Source organism: Populus alba, chromosome 9 (assembly GCF_005239225.2).
Source record: "Populus alba chromosome 9, ASM523922v2, whole genome shotgun sequence".
NCBI lineage: Eukaryota > Viridiplantae > Streptophyta > Magnoliopsida > Malpighiales > Salicaceae > Populus > Populus alba.
The window spans coordinates 7,482,073-7,500,245 of record NC_133292.1 but is presented as its reverse complement, the minus strand read 5'-3'; the positions used below and the strand labels follow the sequence as shown (position 1 = coordinate 7,500,245).

Genomic DNA, 18,173 nt, shown 5'->3' with positions numbered 1-18,173 from the left:
CAGCATCTTGGGAGATGAAGTTAGTTGAGATATTTTCTTCTCTCTCCATCCACGTACACAAAATGCAGCCTTTTACATACATAAACATAAACAGACGCGATCGTTTTGTATACTTCCTCCTAAGAATAATTAGATCCCTCTCTCCCTCTCCCTCTCCCGCTCTGTTATTCTCCAACTTCATGTTCTCTCATCTTCTTGATTAAGTGCGTGAACTTCCATGACCTTTGAATTAACTGCATTTTCATGTTTTTCTTCAGTTTTTTGGTTGTGATCGGTTTGTTTTCTATTTGCAGGTTGCTTTCTTACCTCGACGGGCTTAAACTTCCGAGTGTAGTAGTTAGTTTCAAGGTCATGGAGTGGCTTTGATTTCTATCGGTAAACAAGCATTCCTTATGCACACACATGTTTCAGTAATTATTTTTGGTTTTATAACTTCTTGTTTTTTTTTGTTGTGTGATGGATTATTGTCACCTGACTTTATATTGATCTGTGTATTGAGGTTCTTGCATTGATTTCCTAGCATATCTCGCAATTCTACATGGTTTGAGGTTTTCTAGTTTTTTTTTTTTAATTACTGTTTTTTCTTTGCTTGACATGGTCTAGGGTTTATTTTTTCCTTTGTACAAAAGAATTGTTACAACATAGTGGTTCCGGGAGCTCTATACATGTAAGAGTTTAGCGGCGTGACCTAATTTGTGGTGTTGGCTTAGGACACAGTGATGAGAGAGGGGTTTTCTCAGGTTATGTGAGTGGGTGTAATTGAGTTTTTGTACTGAGCTCGAAAATTACTCAATGACTGTTGTGTTGTGTTTATCCCTAACAGTGAAGAAATTTTTTCTCTATGTACGGGCTGGCAGGATTTTACCAAACCAATTAAATCTTGTGCCCGCACTCATATTGTTGTCTTCATTTTCTTCATTTTTCTATTAATTCGGTTTGCTCAGTAACTTGTTTTGTGCAATACTGATTACCTTAACAAGTGGTAGTGGAAACAACCCGTTTGCAATCGAAACTAGTGCTTGCTTGATTTAGTTTGAGATTCAATACATGGTTGAGAAATTTAATTGAAGAAAATTAAGATGGCAGAAAACAAGTAGAAGATGAGGGGATTTGACCCTTTCACTTCTTACTTTGATTTGTGCTTTATATTTGATGATTAAAGGATATGATCACTCGATAAGGTTTCTAAGCATAGAAGGTTCATAAATGAAACATATTGGATCTTTAAATCCATAAAAGATGCTGACACTTTGTTCAAGGTTATTTGATTATGCTTGTGTTGCCATGCAATCCTAGTGGAGGGAGAAAAGAGTTTTGTTGTCTGGTATACCTAGAGGAGTGGAGGAGAATAAAGCCTGTGCTAATGGGTACTTCTGTCAATAGATGGTAAATAGTGGTACCCTTCTGAATTTTACTAGGAAAGCTGATTTATTGAGTTATACATCAGCGTTGCTATGTTCCCATATTGGATGGAGTCATGATTGTCTGCTGATTTGGTAATGTTTAGCTGGTAAATGAATGTAAATGGTGTTTAAAGTTGTAGGTATAGATGGTTCTGGGTGCTGCCATGTCCAAGTTCAACGTTTCTTTCTCCCTCCTTTTAATGGATGCTTTAACATCCATAAAGTACAAAAGGGAAATTTCAGGGTTCATTTTAATGGGTGACTTCTCAATCAATAGAGAAAATTTTATTGGGACTATTCATTTGTATCACCAATTACTCCATCTCATCAGAATGGACTATGATTTCTTGGTCTCCTGATTTTATCTCTAAGATATGAGTTGCCGTAGGCACACTGTGTCTTTTTTCTCCTGCTTCTTGTAGTAAAGGTAGAGTTTTCTTTCTTTTCTTTACCAATCTAATGATTGCTATTCTTTCAATGCTTAAGGACAAGCCTTTTTTTTTTTTTTTTTTTTTTTTTATGTTTATCAAAACCCCCAGGTTTTAAACCTTATGGGTAGTCAATATCACTTGAAAGTTAGAAGTTGGTAACTCTATTTTATACTTTCTATTTTTGCTGGCTTCTTCACTTTGTATTGAAAAGCTAGAATTTAGTGATTCTTGTAAATCTTATTCATTGAAATTCCATCATTATAAAAAAATAAATAATAGAAAGGAATACTGCAAATAGAGCCCTTGTGACACCCATCAAAGGAGTAGTTTCCCACCTTGGAGCCGCTTTACCATATCTCGAATTCAATGGTTTCAATAAATCCCTTACAATAGTTCGTCTTGGATCAGATCTTGAATTCCCCTCGATGCTTTGTGTAGCCTTTTTTGTATTAACTAAGATATGTTGACTTTGTATACCATTCTGTTGTAAATAAGTGATCTTATCAAAGATCCATTGTAGTATGAAAATTCTTATTTTTTTCTCATTATATAATAATGGAAATAGCAACCCTAGTCGCCATCTCTATATCTGGTTTACTTGTAAGTTTTACTGGGTATGCCTTATATATTGCTTTTGGGCAACCCTCTCAACAATTAAGAGATCCATTCGAGGAACATGGGTGCATTATGATAAGTAGCAAGGCTTGATGCGTGGAGGTCCTCTAGCTAATATAGACTACAGGGAAAGGAGAGAAGGAAGTGGAGTGGATTGGTGACCTAAGGCCAAATATATTTAGCATAACCCACAAAGGAAGCAAGCTAATTAAAACCGTGTTTGTTTTCTGCTAGCTTTCATGTTAGTAGTGAATTAAATGCAACATGTTTGATATTAAAGAGAACTGAGTTTTATGCTGCGGGACCCACTAAAAAACTGAGTAGAAAACGCAAGTTTTGTGTAGCAGTTTTTACATGTTTTTTAACTGAGTTTCGTAAATATTCTTTACTGATCTCTTTTTTACTGTTTGTAAAAAAGCCAAAATATTTTATCTAAATATTTTATGCATGTTTTTTGCTACACAAACTTTAACCATAGTTTTTACCAAACATGTATCGAAATCCAACTAACTACAACTAAAAATACTTTTTATAAATTTGCTTTTTTCAAACCACAACCACAAAACTTGTCTAAAAAACAAACACAATCCTAGCAGTTCCCTAGCCCTAAAGCTATTGCCCTGATCCCTATCATGGCTACCAAGCCCCTTAAAATAAAAGTCCCTAGTGTCTTATATTTTGGATGAGGTGCCTCCCTTCTTCCATGACCTAGGATGAATACATTATACCCCTTCTGCCTAGTTTCCTTGTTTGCCTGGTGCATTGGTCGTAGTCTATGGTGTCCGTCGAGCATTATGGTGCCTATAGAGGAGTTACGAGCTTCAATACTACTATGAGTAGTGTAAACAGTGGAGAGATCCTCTACTGTTTACTGGGCCGGGTAGCGCCAGCTCAGTCTAAAATGGTTGGACCGGGTCCGGCCTAGTTTTTCAATGTTTCAACGAAAACCGGGTATTTTAATACCAGTAGGGTGGCTGAGTCCTTTACCTAACTTGAACAATTGCAATACGGAGCACCTTCCCTATTCTCCTTCTCTTCTTCTCTTAGAACTCTAGTGTAGTCCGCTCCCTCTTGTACTGGGCATGAAAAGCCACTTGAATCCCAAAAGTAGATCCTAAAAGCCAGGAGTTTAGGTCCAACCCTGTATGCATTCCACTCAAGACTTTGCATCTCACATGCATCGCCAAAACACCTAACCCTAATAGGTATGTCTATTGGTTGGACCCCATGCTCCAGGTGGGTTTAGCCTGTTCCATCACCAACAAGGCTATTAGTCAATGCTTTATTCAGGACAAGTCTTTCACTATGTTCTCTTTGTTTTGAGGGTTATTAAGGCTTTTAAAGTCATCAAGTGGCAACCTTGGAGCAAAGGACCCATTCTCGAGGAGAGAGTTCCCCAAACCAGCACTATCATGGCATGTGCTACGTCCTAATGTTTTTTTTTTTTTTAATCAGGAAACTTAAGTGGCTTTTCGATTGAATTTAGTGTACATTTTGTTTTTGCTGAATGGGACCATTGTGTACTCAGATCATGTTGTTTAAAACTATTTTTGCTTAAACAGATAGGTTATAGTGTAACAATGATTGTCTGAGGATTACGTGCTGTATATGATAGAATTCAAGAAATTTGTTTTCAAGGTAGGTTGTAACTTGGAAAGCAGGTTACAATCATGCAGGTCATGTTTTATGTCATCATGCCTGCATGTTATGTTCTTAAATTGAAAGAAAATAATCATCATCAAATCTTGAAATTCAAATAAATGGGCTTGTGTTTTGTAAGATAAAATTTATATGGTTCTATTAACTGGTAGTACAGAACCACTGTGGATCATGTTCATTTACATTGCATGAAACTTGTTCCGGTCTTGCTACTAGCTTCCCATTATTGGTTTTGAAATAACAAGATATGCTTTTATTTAGGAGACATGGATTGATTTTGGTACTTATAACTACTTTCTGGCAGTAACACTACACAGTTCTCTGAAAAGTATAGCAAGTAAATTAAATGTAATAAATCTCGCTCATATGTGTCTAAAACAAAGTAATTCTTTATAAATTAATTTGAGAACACATGGTTTGATGACTCACTCAATCCATTATGTAGTTTAACTGATGGAATTAAGAACCTTTTTGCCATTGGGATTATGACACGTTACTTCCTAATCAGTCAGTCTCTAAATTATGGTATTAGTTCTGGTAGGGGGCGCATTAACTGTTGAGATTTGCTCACATTGGTCTCGTGGTCCTGATTTCAGAGAGCCATCTTACTCAAGGGCCATTGCTTATGCAACGGTAAAGTTATTGGCTTGGGTTGCGGAGATGCTGTTTTGAATTTTGTACAAAGTAACTTTATGGAAAATGTGAATGGGTAATGTTACCTCCAGATTAAAACTAACTTAGCCCATAAAAGGTTAGATTTTGTTGCTGCTTGTTGACACACTCAAACTTATGAATGAATGCCTAAATTGAAGTTAATTGAGGCCCAAAATCACTTAGACCCTAGTTAACAAAGTAAAAGAAATCTGTCTTCATCATGTGTTGCCAAGTGCCTCGCATGAGGGATCTCTAAGTTGCAGGTATTAAAATTCTGTAGAAGTAATTCCATTTTTATTTTTCATGGTTGTGTTATTATGTCTGCGAAGTAAGACCAAGTTGAGAAATTTTGGTCACACACGCACACATGAATCTTAAAAAAATTATCTTTTTAATCTTTACAGCACATCTTTTTATTATGAGTGGAGGTACAAATATATTGATTACTGCAAAGGCAACTCGGTGGATGCTGGAAACACAGATAAGTGGAAGTTTTTTTTTTTTTTTATTAATGTCTAGTTTTAATCTGAAAATCGAAATCAAAACAATACAAGTTCCATGAAAATTGTCTCGCTATCCATTCCCATCTCCTTTGTTTAATGTAGTGTAGACACATGTGAGTAAAACATAGGCTTGGTAAAGCATGAATATTGGAAGATGCATCAGCATGCACGCTTGCTGACAGTGGTTGTACTTGCTAGTCTTCTGATTTTTCCACTAATGAACATCTAAATGTCCTTCACAGTTGTGTTGCTCTGGTTTTAATCACTTGCTTCTGTCACTATCAATTCCCAATTGTTTGTTTTCTCATATTGTGAAGTTTGATGGTATACTTCAACATTTGGAATTTCACTTTTGAAATGGAGAATTTATTGTTGGCTTCCCCATTATATATTGATGAGCCATTTCTGAGAGGCAAGTTTTAGTCTGTGTTAAGAATTACCTGAGACTTGGAAATGGCAAGTTACACTGCTCAGAAGCTGCTGTACATGAAAGTTATCCATTTGTTATTTTAGAAAAAACTAAAATCTTATATGAAAAAAAAAAACAGTTAAAACTAATGTTGCTTTGGGTAACAGCACAACAATGGCGCTGGAAAATCTTTGAACAATGCCAAAGGTAGATGCTCTGCCCCATATTTACTGAATTCCTTTACACACACACAAGCACAATTCTTTTATATGCTCTGTCTTGTACTTTAAAGAATCCTGATTGGTCTTGAACTTCAGGTATTGGATATTAGCCACTGCATTTACCGAGGAGTCCTGTCTGCTTAGAGCTCGTCAGCCGAGTTCTATGCTAGACCTGGCAAAGGGAAATGAGGTACGGTTATCTATTCTGTAAATCATTCTTCTGACGATTTTAGATTTATGAACTTGTATTCTCGAGATATTGCGTGTATTTTTTTATTTGCAATATTACTGCATCATCTATGCTGTGATGTTTAATTTAGTCTTTATTCAAGGTTTATAGTTGATGAAATTTCTGATAGAGAACATAAGTTTGTGACAGCATTTTTATTCTTTAATCATTTAATGATACTAAAATGCAGCTTTTCTTCATTTACAGTATGAAAAATTCTGTTCTAGTTATGATTTTCCCCCCAATGAATAGATTTTGTTGCATCTATATGACAAATGTACTAGGTTTTATTGTGTTTAACTACAGGATCATGTTTTTGTCATTATAAATCAAGCATTCTGTTTTGGTAACTATACTATCTCTCATTTGAAGTTGGTATGCTGTAAGATCAAGCAGCATATTATTGTTTTATTGACTTCCTACATGTTCTTTCATGAACTTATAGCTAAAGAATCGAAGAATGTATGCTTTTACAGGAAAGCATATATGGATTATATCATCCAATAAAATAACTATCATCAGTTGCACAAGTCTCCCTCGTAGTCTTGTGAATCTTCGCTAAGCAAAGCATATATACATAGCACATTTCTTCTAGTAGTTCAATTTTGTTGATCACATTTAAATGTTTTAGACATCTAGAGTACCCAACTCATATTGAGCTTTCCATTCTTGCATATTTGATACAGATAGCTTGTCCAGCAATCATTTACATTATTCTCTAAACATTGTATAAAATATATCATACCAAATAGGATGGTCGTGCTGCTGAACATATTTTTCTTAGCTGAGGCTTGAGATCTCATCGCTAGAAAGCGTGCACACTTCAACTTAGGATCAATTTAATGGATGATGATTGATAACCATCTTCAGATATAAACTGCTTTCACTATTGAAGTTGCAGCCTGTTGCAAATTTTGAAAAGAATGTCATTGGATTATGGTTAAGCCAATTTCTCATAACTATTAGTTGTTCTGTTTCCCAAATCTCGTGAAAAGAACTTACCCCAGTTTCATTGATTTTCCCGGTGCCTCGATGTTATGAGGATATGGCTGGCTCAATTGGAGGTGGATTGGGGCATGGGAGTCATATCCATTTCCTACTGTGCAAGGCGCCTGGGAAGCTCTGTTTGCTCCATCCACATTCTGTTTTCCATAAACCTGGGATAAGAGTGCGGTTATGAGTGTTCAGTTTCTAAAATCCTGAAGTTTAGGTTTCACTTTACTTATGGCTTACTGCTCTTGATATGGTTCCTATGCACAAGACATTAAATTCTATTCGATGTTGAAGTTAGTGGTTGTGTAGGATTGGGAGTGCATTCTACGAACGGACCGGGTGTATATATTCTGTCAACGTTCCTTATTTGGTGGTAAAAGATTAAGTTTGGAGCTGAAGGGGAGGTGAGAAATATTTCTTAGTGATTCATGTGCTGACAAGACTTGTACCTCACGCAGTTCTGAATTTTCTTGACTGACGAGTTTAACCTTCTTGTGCAGCTCTAGGTTTTCATGATAAATTAGATTACCCTGCAATGAAGCCGACGAAAGCCAGTGAACATGAGAATGCCCTTACAATCAATTCGGGAATTATTGAAGTCAATAGTCTTGGAAAACCTTTCTGTTCAGGTCCTTAATTTCATCAGTTAAAATTTGTTCCTGTGTAAAAAGAAAAAGGCTGCGTCAGCATTATGTGCATGCTGCATGTGCATATAAAAAGTGATCTGGAGATCAGGGAGGCTTTGCCTTTTTCATTCGAACTCCTTTCAAACTCATCTCCAGCTGGTTTTCTAGATTCTGTAGATCCTTGGCGCTCAAACCAGACAGTTCTTCTCCCATCAATTGCCTGCAATGTCACAGAGGCAAGTATTAGGTGTGGTGCCAGAGTCTTATACTTGTCCATGAATATGGTGCTTGAAAAAAAACCCTGTTCATAAATACTCAAAAAGTCTGGTAGCTTTTCTTTTCTGGCGGATGTGGCGGCAACTGTGATCAATGATATGAAACATTTAGAGATATTTTTGCCAGTAAGGTTACACGGCTGTAAATGTTTTGATCAGAAAAACCTACACATCATCATTTCAATTCCAGTGGTGATGTGTTGTTGAGATCATCTATTGAGAATATTGGGTGATTAATAACTTTACCGATGGCATTCTTGCAAGTATTGCAGTTCCTTCCTCAAGCTTGCTGCCTCCCTTTGCCAAAACTAAATGAAGCACACAACATTTGACAAACAATAATTCATGTAGAATAGAATTGATGAGAGCTGCATTAAGAAGTGACTGCCTTAGAAATTAGAATGTCACGCAACAATCTACACGGAACACTTGGGTGTGTTTGTCATTTTGCTGCCAAACCTCCATTTCAAGAATATTTTATTTTATTTTTATTTTGCTTAAACTTAATTTTTATTTTGTGCATGTCAAAAATAAATTTTAAAAAATTAATAAATATATCATAATATATTTATAAATCAAAAAACATTTTGAATGGCATGGTTGTGTGTACAGAGTTTTGCACACAAGGTAATGAGATGCTTTAAATTTGCAGGTGTTCCTGTATGGTGATTTACTGCCATATTTGGTTGCAGAAAGTTAAAAGTGGACGTTGCTTGGCCCGTTACAAAATCTCATCATATATAATGACCCTCATGCATGGTATGATAATGATAGCTCAGAGTTGATGATCTTCTATGCTTCTCTATTGTATATGACTTGGAACCATAATGATGCCATCCGATGTTTAGCCTTGGAGCCATCTCCTCGACATACAGTTATTATAATCTACCCAGTGTTTGTGAATGACGGGTGCCTTGGATCCAAATCCCTAATATCTGGCTGACAGTGCTCTATTTGTGGAACCAACTGCTCTGTGGCTTGTTGATGCCAACTTTGGGCGTTCTTTTTTTTCTTAAGAAAAAAAATCAGGGGCAGATTTAAATCCCAGTAAAGTTCCCCTATGGAACGGTGAAAAACCGTGTAACTAGTTATAAATTTTGTTCCTGTATGGGTTGACCTTTAGAGCCATTGACAGCAGTCCTTGTGAAGTAATTCAACTACTCAAATGCAAATGCCACTATGCATGCTGTAAAAGCTGCCAGGTGAAAGGGGTGTTTGGTGGAGTACATACCTTGACTTCCGAAGCAGGATTTACCAGCTGCTGTTGCTCCTCCTTCTGTTTGTTGTAGCGGTCGATGATGGACTTCACACTGAATGAGAGCAGGAAGTTAAAAAAAAGTCATGGTTTCTTCTTTGTGGTGATAATTCTTCGAATTTGGCATCCAGGAATTTCATGAACTAATGATACCAGTAAGGTGTAATCCACAAGCTAGAAGCGGGACGAATGCTCAAATTGAAAGAAAATTACAGCGCATCTGATGTTATGTAACTAACTGATGCCCCCATCAATGTCATTTCAAATCTGCATGTTAAAATGGGATGCTGTCTCCATATTTTCTGGTCACTGTTCGAATAATTTACAGTTTACATCTAAGTTAGCAAATGAGAGGTGCTGGCGCACCCTGCCTTTACCTGTCACTTCTCAAGGCTGTAACGGAAGTATGGTGTAGAATCCTTGATCCTTTAGTTGCCCTTTACTGGCCAGGGCCCTAGGACCTTGGTCTCAGTCACAGGCAGAGAAGGTACTCAAATACTTTGATTTTGTTTTCAACGAGCCCAAAAATGAACAGTTGCCAATGTTTTCGTTTTTTTGTTTCAAGAAACTAAATTTGGCAACTGATTGGCTTAATTTTTTAAAATAAAAGAGTGATTTTACTAGCGATTCCTGATTTTATCAACGTTATTCAATTTTTCATCGCTGAATACAGACTTATCATGTCATCTGGGCCCATTACTATCATCATTGACTATGGGCCACCTAGCCATCGCCATGATTGGCTGGTTGCAACAAGCTAAACTGCGATCTTCCTATATGTTATAATTTTCACCGGTCACCATGGTTAACCACCGCCAACATTGACGTTAGTAATCCAAGGTTAGGTGCATTGGTGAAGTGTTTGGCTGGTTGCTACCACAGCCACAAGGTCAGTGGGCGCTGCCATCACCACCATCACTTGGTGACCACTGCAATTATATCGTAGGCTCGTTTATTGTCACTACTACATATATTCAAGGGGCATATGGCCCAACTACCGGTGCCACCAACAATTATCTTACTAGTTGTTACCATTTGGGGCGGAACCGGGGGAGGCGGGGCAGGGCCGGCCCTTGCAAAATATTTTAAATTTTTAAATTTTTAGTTTTAAATATAGGATAATATAATATATTTTTATTTTAATAAATAAGTTTTTTAATAATAAATTATATTTTGAGTTTTGGCATTTTCTATTATATAATTTCAGCTCCGCCCCTTGTTACCATCACCACCATATTAGCACCCGTCCACCGCCAGCAACTCCAATAGTCACCACCACCTTTGGCCAGTATGCACCGCTATGAACTAACAATAACAACTAGTAATTACCATCACTCCTGGAAATCAAAAACTAAAAATTAAAACCATCATGCTAACACAAGTGGCGGCTTTTGATAAGACAAGAAAAGAAGAGGAGGGGGAAGTCAACATACTAAAGGAGTAGGAAAAAAAAAAGAATTTTTGGTTGAAATTAGTTTGATATTTATATATATTTAATTAAAATTGTTGTTGAAAATAAATGTTATAAAATAATTAAAAATATATATATATATTAATATTTATGATTTTTAATTTAAATATTGTAAATTTAATTACTGCTATTATATCATGAAATAAATAATACTTTATATAAATTCATCCGATAAGAATTACAGTTTTCATGTTTTTAGAGCGTGCAACAATATCAGGTAAAATATCATCATGAACAAAATTGGGATCACAATCAAATTCTGTAAATGTTACACCATCATGCGATCTCCTTCTAATTTATGTAGTGTTATTGAATAACGTTAAACACTAGTTTTTTGAATAAAATACAATTAAAAATTAAAAAAATTAGTTTTTTTTACTGGGTCGGACCAGGTCCAATATATTTAGGTTCGGGCCAGACCCGGTTGGCCATGAACAGTGGATTCAACCGAACTGTGACTACTGCTATTACATCATAAAATAAATAATACTTTATATAAATTCATCCAACAAGGACTACAGTTTTCATGGTTTTTAGAGCGTGCAACAAAATTAGGCAAAATATCATCAGGAACAAAATTGTGATTACGATCAAATTCTGTAAATCCTACGTCATCATGCGATTTCCTTCTAATTTATGTAGTGTCATTGAATAATGTTAAACACTAATTTTTTTTTTAATAAAACACAACTAAAAATTTAAAAAAATATAGTTTTTTTACTAGGTTGGACTCGGTCCAATATATTTAAGTTCAGGCTAGACTCGATCTAGCCATGAACAGTAAATTTAGCTAAATTGTGTAAAGTGAATTAAATTCACTTTGTATTATTCACTTTTGTAAAGTGAATAGGTAAGATTGAATTAATGAATAATGAAAAGTGAATTAATTCACTCTGCACATATGCATATATGACAATGGAGAGCAAGCAGTGTGCAAGCAGTGTGGAACGCAGGAAATGAAAAACAATAATTTTTTGCTTTAACAAAACCAGTAATATGACCTCAATTTTTAGTGAAACTATCTCTAAATTAAAGTTTAAATTTTTAACTAAATGGTTATAAATTGCGGTTGGGATAAAACATAATTCCAACAATACCAAACGGATTCTCGAATGCTCAACCTCATGGATGCTTGTGTTCTATGAGATGTTTGCTCATTCATTATCATTAATTATATGATTGTTATTTAGGAAAAAATTATTGGGCTCTAAATTCTAATTATTTAAATTACTTTTAGTCCCTAAGCTCTTTTTTTAATATATAAATATGGAGATTTTCATCATCCGCACAGAATATTGATGAAACAAATTTCAATTATGCTTTAATTTTGTGTTCTACAGGTTTATTTATCATGCCTTCTAATTTCTTAACGTTACGTTTTTCTTAGACCTGTTGCTATTCAAATTTCATTTCTAGCATTACTTGACAAATATGACCATCTCTTTTGAATTTGACTGATTGATCGTTGCGGATCCTTTAAATTTCATAATTCAAGTTCATGAACAATTTCTATACTGAACCTAGCTCGCAAAGGAAACTAAAGAGGAAATATAAACATAATGAAAATGATAAAGAAGCGTAGGCATCATGAACAATAAAGAGTAAACTATATATGAAGCCGACAAAGCATAATTGAAAATTTAAAAGGTGTTAATAAAACAAATGTACGTTTGATTAACATTCAAAGATGATAATTTTATTACATAAAATTCTCTATATTTATTTTAATTAATCCTATGCAATTGGTAAACTTGTTTAAGGGTTTGATTCGGTTAATGTGTATATATTGAAGGTGCATGAATATCATTGGTTCCCAAGTCCCAGCACAGGTGTATCAACAGTTTTTCTCTTGAACCATGCACCCTATAGACCCGAGTAAAAACTTCATTCTATATGTATTTGCGGCCCGGACAATTTACTTTATACCTCTCAGTTAAAAAAATATTTACTTTATATCTCGATAATATTGGTTAGGCAAAAAGGCCCGGAATCCTCACCATCATCAAGGTTCTTTACCGTGATGCAAGTTTTCATTTAGCAGTTCTGGAAAAACAAAAACCTAATGCTACGCATGTTAATTAAGCCCACGTCGTCCGTAAAAGCTTTCTCACTATTAGATTACACACACACACACACACACACATGTACTGTGTACGTTGGTCTTTTGTGTTGCATACCGTTGCTATCCTCGCAGGAAAAGAGCATTGCCTAGGTCTTGATATCCAAGCAATGCAAATGAAAGTGGGATTAACAAGAGATGGATTAGGATTTATAAGCCTTGAAGGCAAAGATGTAGAACACTATAATTGAATTGAAACAACTACATATCCCACTTTCTTTTGCAAGAGTGCCACTACATACTTAAAAAACTAGGCATGAACCACCCTTCACTATTCATATAAACAGTGGAGAAGATTTTTTTTTTTTAATTTTTAATTTTATTCTTCAACATTAAATTTAGATTTTTTTTGTTTTGTTCTTCAATATTTAGTTAACTTTGTATTGGTTTTTATAATTTATTTCAACTTATTTTGATGAGATTATCACAGTTTTAAACAAATATCCTTATGTTTAGTCTATGCTCGATTTTGCAAGCATTCATTTTTATTATCATATAATTAAGCAAAAAATAATTTATAATAATTTAAAAAAATAGTTACAGTAAGTTATTAAATCCATAATCTAGGTCGCGGGTTAAACTGCAAAATCCAGTCAATTCAATATATTATTATCTCAATATTAAAAAAAATTGTCACCACAATTTTTTTAAGTTAAACCACACTTTTTATTAATTATTTGGGTTATTTTTAGACTTGTCAAGTTAATTAATTCACATATACGATTTAAATTTAAATAAATAGATGAGTGTTTAAAGTTGCTTGATAGGCAAAGTTTAATAAGAATATCCATTAACTTCCTAGTACCTAAACACTTTTTCTTATATTCATTTTTTTAATCCATCCCATAAGTGTAGCACGGCAAATATACTAGAGTAGTCTATACTACATGAACCGATGAACAAACTTTCAAAAAATAAGAGGGTAAATGTTTAGATAGGACAAGGGTAAATTTGAACAATTAAGATTTATTTAAGTTATTATGAATGTTTTTAAAAAGAGGGAGGGGCTCTAAGGAGTCACATCTAAATATCAATTTAAATATTTCCCCACAACAGAGCTACTGTTTATGCTAGGTATTTCTGTATGGTCTTGTAAAATTATACTATATGATTAATTGAGAATGCATTGAATGCTTTACAAGATAAGAAGGGAAAATTTTAATTTCTAGAAGCTAAAAAGAATCATTAGAGTTAGAATATGAAAAGATCTTTCAATCAGGAGTTTAATATCTTAATAGGTTGATTCGATGGTTAAAAATGTGCGCATTCCTTCCTCAGTAATATTTAGATAATTTATTTTTTTAGTACATTGAGTCGATATAAGAAGTGCAATACTCTTAAAGTCATTTAAAGAGAAATTATTAATTATTGATTGAAATGTAATTAGTTGGAGAGCGAAAATCGACTCTAATATTAATGTTTTTACATCATATATATTCACTTGTATCTCCTCCTCGAGTGAAAGTGAAATCCACCGAGGCTTGAGACATGCATGGTCCAACATGCCTGATCGATATTGAAATATTAATTTAATTAATTTGAAGAAAGAATATGGGCAGATCCAAAAACCCGAAGCTTGGAGTCGAAGAGTTTCTTATACTATGTGAAAGAACTAATGTCTAAAATCTTAGATGAAAAGTGAAGAATGTATAATGATTCCCATGGAATTTGTTTTTGTGTATAAGGGATCGAGGAGATTTTTATCTTAATTGTTGATTTATCTTAACAAAACAGATGTTCGTGTCAGTATTGAAGCCAATATATACACATAATATATATCTAAAAAAGTAACGGTTAAAACACTATTTATCTGTACTATGGCTATATAATAGGGCTGAGCATTTTCAGTTCAATTCAGTTTTAGATCAAAATAAACAAATAAATTGATTTTTTTTTAGTTTTTAAACTGAACCAAACCGAACCAAAAACTAGTTCAAACCGATTAATTTCGGTTCAGTTCGGTTTTTTCCCTTCCAAAACGGTTCAAACAGAAATGTATTTAGAAGCTCTAGAATTTACGACTAGATAGAGGTTGTATTGCCAGAGGAACATCTTCTCTGTCCATCATTGGATCATCTTTAATTTTAGATATATTGTGTGTCTTAACCCCCACCACAAACTAATCGCTGAGATCTTTCAAACATATCACTATTTGAAAGCTCTCATTGATCTAAGTCATGTCCCCAGAATATCTTTCTAGTTTTGTTCTGCTCTCACCCCTGTTTTTTCTATCAGCTTCTCCTTCTGACCATCCATGGCCACCACTAGTCGTTTCCCTACCTCAAGGTTAGCCACACAACCTCCTCCCACTCCCAAACTACAACCCATCCCCAAGTCACCCACCCAACCTCCATAAACAGATGAATAAGCCCCTTCAGATACCCACCCTGCTAGCTGATGGGTTGAGAATGCATTTAGGTTTAGGGTTAGAAAGTATTTATATATATTTTTTTTTTAAGTGCTGGCTTGATTGAACCGGTTCGATTTGATTTAATTTAATCGATTTCAGACTTTAGAAACTAAAACCAAAATGAACGGGAATTTTTTTGTGATTTTCTAATTGGTTAATTCAGTTTTTTTTTTTTTTTTTTTTGGGTTTCTCGGTTTAATTAGTTATTCAGTTTTTTTATTCACCCCTACTATACAGTACTATCTAGCCAGTAGTTGGTGAATAACATTAAGACCTAGTAAATATATGTTTCCCCTTCCTGGTTGCATGTTGAATTGCAACCTAATTAAACTTTAGATATATTTTGAATTTTTTAAAATTTTAAATTAATTTTCTATATGTTTTTTAGATATTTTAATGTGTTGATATTAATAGTAGATTTTTTAAAATAAAATATTATTTTAATTTATTTTTAAATAAAAAATATTTTAAAAAACAACTTCTACCGACACTCCGAAACAGTGTTTATATGCTGCAGCTCCTTACGTTTCAGACCTAAACTACAGCCATTACCATCTGCAATAAGCTGCCTATGTGCCTAAACAAAATGAATGTGAATCAACAATAACCAGGCTGATCACCTTGAATCCCTGATGAGAAAGGTGTCGGCCGGCAATAACATGCATGCGTATGAAAAAGGTGGTCTTCGGGTTGGAAAGCTCTCGCGAAACAAAGCTGTAACTTTATTTTATGCAATAACCTTAATTATCTCTATGAACCATATTTTAGAAGCTGTATTTTATGTAAAAATTAAATTCTAATTACCTGAGCATGGGAACTGCTTATTTTGTGAAAGAGGAGGAGAAAAGGAAGATAAAGATGGAGGATAAATTAAGAGCAAGCAAATCAATACAAGTGAACTAATTACTGTTAATTAACTCATACTGTATAAACCAAAATATATAGAAATAGAAGAGGAGAGATCGAGAGAGAGGTCTGACCTAGTGTTTGCATAGTCATAGAGTTTGCCTGTGCTGGAGAAGATGATAACTCCAATTTCTGCATCACAAAGGATTGATAGCTCCTTAGCCTTCTTAAGCAACCCATTTCTTCTTTTGGAGAAAGTTACTTGCCTACTCGTCGAATTGTCGATCCTGCGTATCACAATCTTTCCTCTCCCCATCTTGCTGATCTTGGGGTTTTCTCACTCTTCTTTTATTGCTAGGTAGATCCAAGATCTGAATTCACAACTAAGTCAATTGTCAAAAACATTACAGGAAAAATCCTTCTTGAATTAATATATTGATTAGTGCTGATAAAGAATCTCCAAAAAATCAAATTGATGGTATATTGCAATAAAAAGTTGGGATCCTTCCAAAAAATACTCCACAAAAAAAAAAAAAATACACAACTAAAGTGAAGGGGTCACAAACTATAGGGAATGAAACAGTAAGTTTTTTTTTTTTTTCAAAAATAGAAAAATGAAGACGTGGTATTAATTAGTCTAGATATAGGAGAGTAATTGGTCTATTATTAAGCGAGAATAAACGGAAAGTAATTTCATGTAGATAGATAATTAAAGAAAAGTCTATAAATAGGGAGTTTACTATTTATCAGGGGGAAAAAAGCAAGAAAAAATAAATAAAGGAGAAAGGAGAAAGGAGAAAAGGAGCTTACTTGTGCTGGAGGTGTGATGGAGAATGGATGGAGGAAGAGTAGCTGCTGCTCCTCTTTTGGAGAAATGTTGAGGACGCCAATCTTTTGCTTTATGTGGAAAGTTGAAAGTGGGTGTTTTGGCCTTTGATGAGAGATTAAAACAAATTCTTTCTTTTAATTAAGTGGTTAATCCAACCAAGGTGTCTTAATTGACCATTCTTCAGGGTCAAGAGAATCAAATAAGGGGTTAAGAAGCAGACACGAGATTGCTAAGGACAAATGTCGGCAGTTGAGAGCGAGTATGATTGATAGCGCTACTCCATCAAGTGGAGAATATGATTTCCTCGTACCTGGGTCCCCGACTCCTGCTTAGCTGTCTATCTAATAGATTATCGACACGTGCTGTTACCAAAACCGGGCCTTGCCTTTTTTTGCACTTGTTTCCTTATTTTTGTATATATTTTTTTTCTTATTTTAGGAAAGCAGCTGCTCAAGTATTCTTCCTCGTTTTAGACCCTGTATTTGTCCCCAATCACTAAAGTAGCCCTTGAGGAAAATAATCTTGGTAATTTGACTCGATCTTCTTATTCAAACAAATTAGTAAAACAATCTATAATCGCTCTTGCTTTCAGCCATTTCCCCTATCTTTATCAAACCTACAAAAAATAATCATTTAGTTTATATTATATACTTCAAGCTCCTTTTATTTTCATGTTCAGATTTCCGCGCTTGAAGGGGGCCAGCATGAGAAACATGCAACGGCAAATATGAAAATAAATATAAAGTAAGAGATAAGGCTGCAGGTGTAACAAGTAAACATTTTAGAAGGTCTTTACCTGAGAAATCATAAATACGAGGATGGAAGTTAATTTAGTTTCTTAAATATCTGGGAGGCGGCCATCATGATTCTCTTACCGCCTGAGCATTGAAAATTACATTCCGTCACTACAAAGTCTCAATAGACGTCCTCGCTCTGTTACCAAATGGGTGGAATGGCCTGAAATTGACAAATATAGGGTTAAATTGACTGGATTTTCTCACAGGGTCTCATTCTTTCAGTCCCTACAAACACAACGGCTACAGTACTGAAGTGTTTTTCTTTCTTTCGAGTATCCATTAGAATATTGCACAACGCGATATGCTTAATCTCCCCCCGCCCTCTCTCTCATTTGAAGTCTATCTACTAATAGTCCACCACCCATTTAGAAATATTTGACAAATATATGTTGCTTGAGCATTTCTGGCTTCCAATTAATTGGAAGCGA

General features: G+C 34.7%; 2 protein-coding genes across 8 annotated transcripts; one reads left to right on the top strand and one right to left on the bottom strand.

Moving 5' to 3' along the window:
• LOC118048593 (uncharacterized) lies at nucleotides 1-9,898 on the top strand. Of its 6 annotated transcripts, none has more exons than XM_073411492.1 (7): nucleotides 1-203; nucleotides 294-375; nucleotides 604-4,817; nucleotides 5,167-5,244; nucleotides 5,846-5,881; nucleotides 5,992-6,085; nucleotides 8,671-9,898. In XM_073411492.1, the coding sequence occupies exons 3-7, from the start codon at nucleotides 4,801-4,803 to the stop codon at nucleotides 8,716-8,718; spliced, it is 273 nt and encodes a 90-aa protein (XP_073267593.1). In that variant the 5' UTR covers nucleotides 1-203; nucleotides 294-375; nucleotides 604-4,800; the 3' UTR covers nucleotides 8,719-9,898. The 6 variants fall into 6 exon arrangements, 2 of the variants coding, with proteins under 2 accessions (XP_073267593.1, XP_073267592.1); XR_012170773.1 differs by lacking the exons at nucleotides 1-203; nucleotides 294-375 and adding exons at nucleotides 7,427-7,521; nucleotides 7,618-7,746 and having other exon boundaries at nucleotides 1,910-4,817; XR_012170772.1 differs by lacking the exons at nucleotides 1-203; nucleotides 294-375; nucleotides 8,671-9,898 and adding exons at nucleotides 7,427-7,521; nucleotides 7,618-7,746; nucleotides 7,912-8,281 and having other exon boundaries at nucleotides 1,911-4,817.
• LOC118048592 (MADS-box transcription factor 23) lies at nucleotides 5,235-17,088 on the bottom strand. Of its 2 annotated transcripts, none has more exons than XM_035058349.2 (9): nucleotides 16,930-17,088; nucleotides 16,254-16,490; nucleotides 9,250-9,328; nucleotides 8,265-8,326; nucleotides 7,864-7,963; nucleotides 7,735-7,776; nucleotides 7,567-7,647; nucleotides 7,127-7,281; nucleotides 5,235-7,026 (listed from the first exon to the last, which is right to left on the bottom strand). In XM_035058349.2, exons 2-9 carry the CDS (start codon nucleotides 16,433-16,435, stop codon nucleotides 7,011-7,013), a joined length of 717 nt encoding a protein of 238 aa, XP_034914240.1. In that variant the 5' UTR covers nucleotides 16,436-16,490; nucleotides 16,930-17,088; the 3' UTR covers nucleotides 5,235-7,010. The 2 variants fall into 2 exon arrangements, with proteins under 2 accessions (XP_034914240.1, XP_034914241.1); XM_035058350.2 differs by having other exon boundaries at nucleotides 16,254-16,502; nucleotides 16,930-17,059.
• Nucleotides 17,089-18,173: the final 1,085 nt, after the last annotated feature.

What these genes read in the sequence shown, in the direction of transcription:
- LOC118048593 (XM_073411491.1), top strand. An exon ending in ATCTTTGAACAATGCCAAAG is followed by an intron (nt 5,882 to 5,991) that starts GTAGATGCTCTG and finishes CTTGAACTTCAG; the next exon opens with GTATTGGATATTAGCCACTG. An exon ending in ACCTGGCAAAGGGAAATGAG is followed by an intron (nt 6,086 to 7,426) that starts GTACGGTTATCT and finishes GTGGTTGTGTAG; the next exon opens with GATTGGGAGTGCATTCTACG.
- LOC118048592 (XM_035058349.2), bottom strand. Translation starts at nt 16,435, where the DNA reads ATGGGGAGAGGAAAGATTGTGATACGCAGGATCGACAATTCGACGAGT. An exon ending in ATCCTGCTTCGGAAGTCAAG is followed by an intron (nt 8,327 to 9,249) that starts GTATGTACTCCA and finishes TGCTTCATTTAG; the next exon opens with TTTTGGCAAAGGGAGGCAGC. An exon ending in TTAAGGACCTGAACAGAAAG is followed by an intron (nt 7,648 to 7,734) that starts GTTTTCCAAGAC and finishes GCTTCATTGCAG; the next exon opens with GGTAATCTAATTTATCATGA.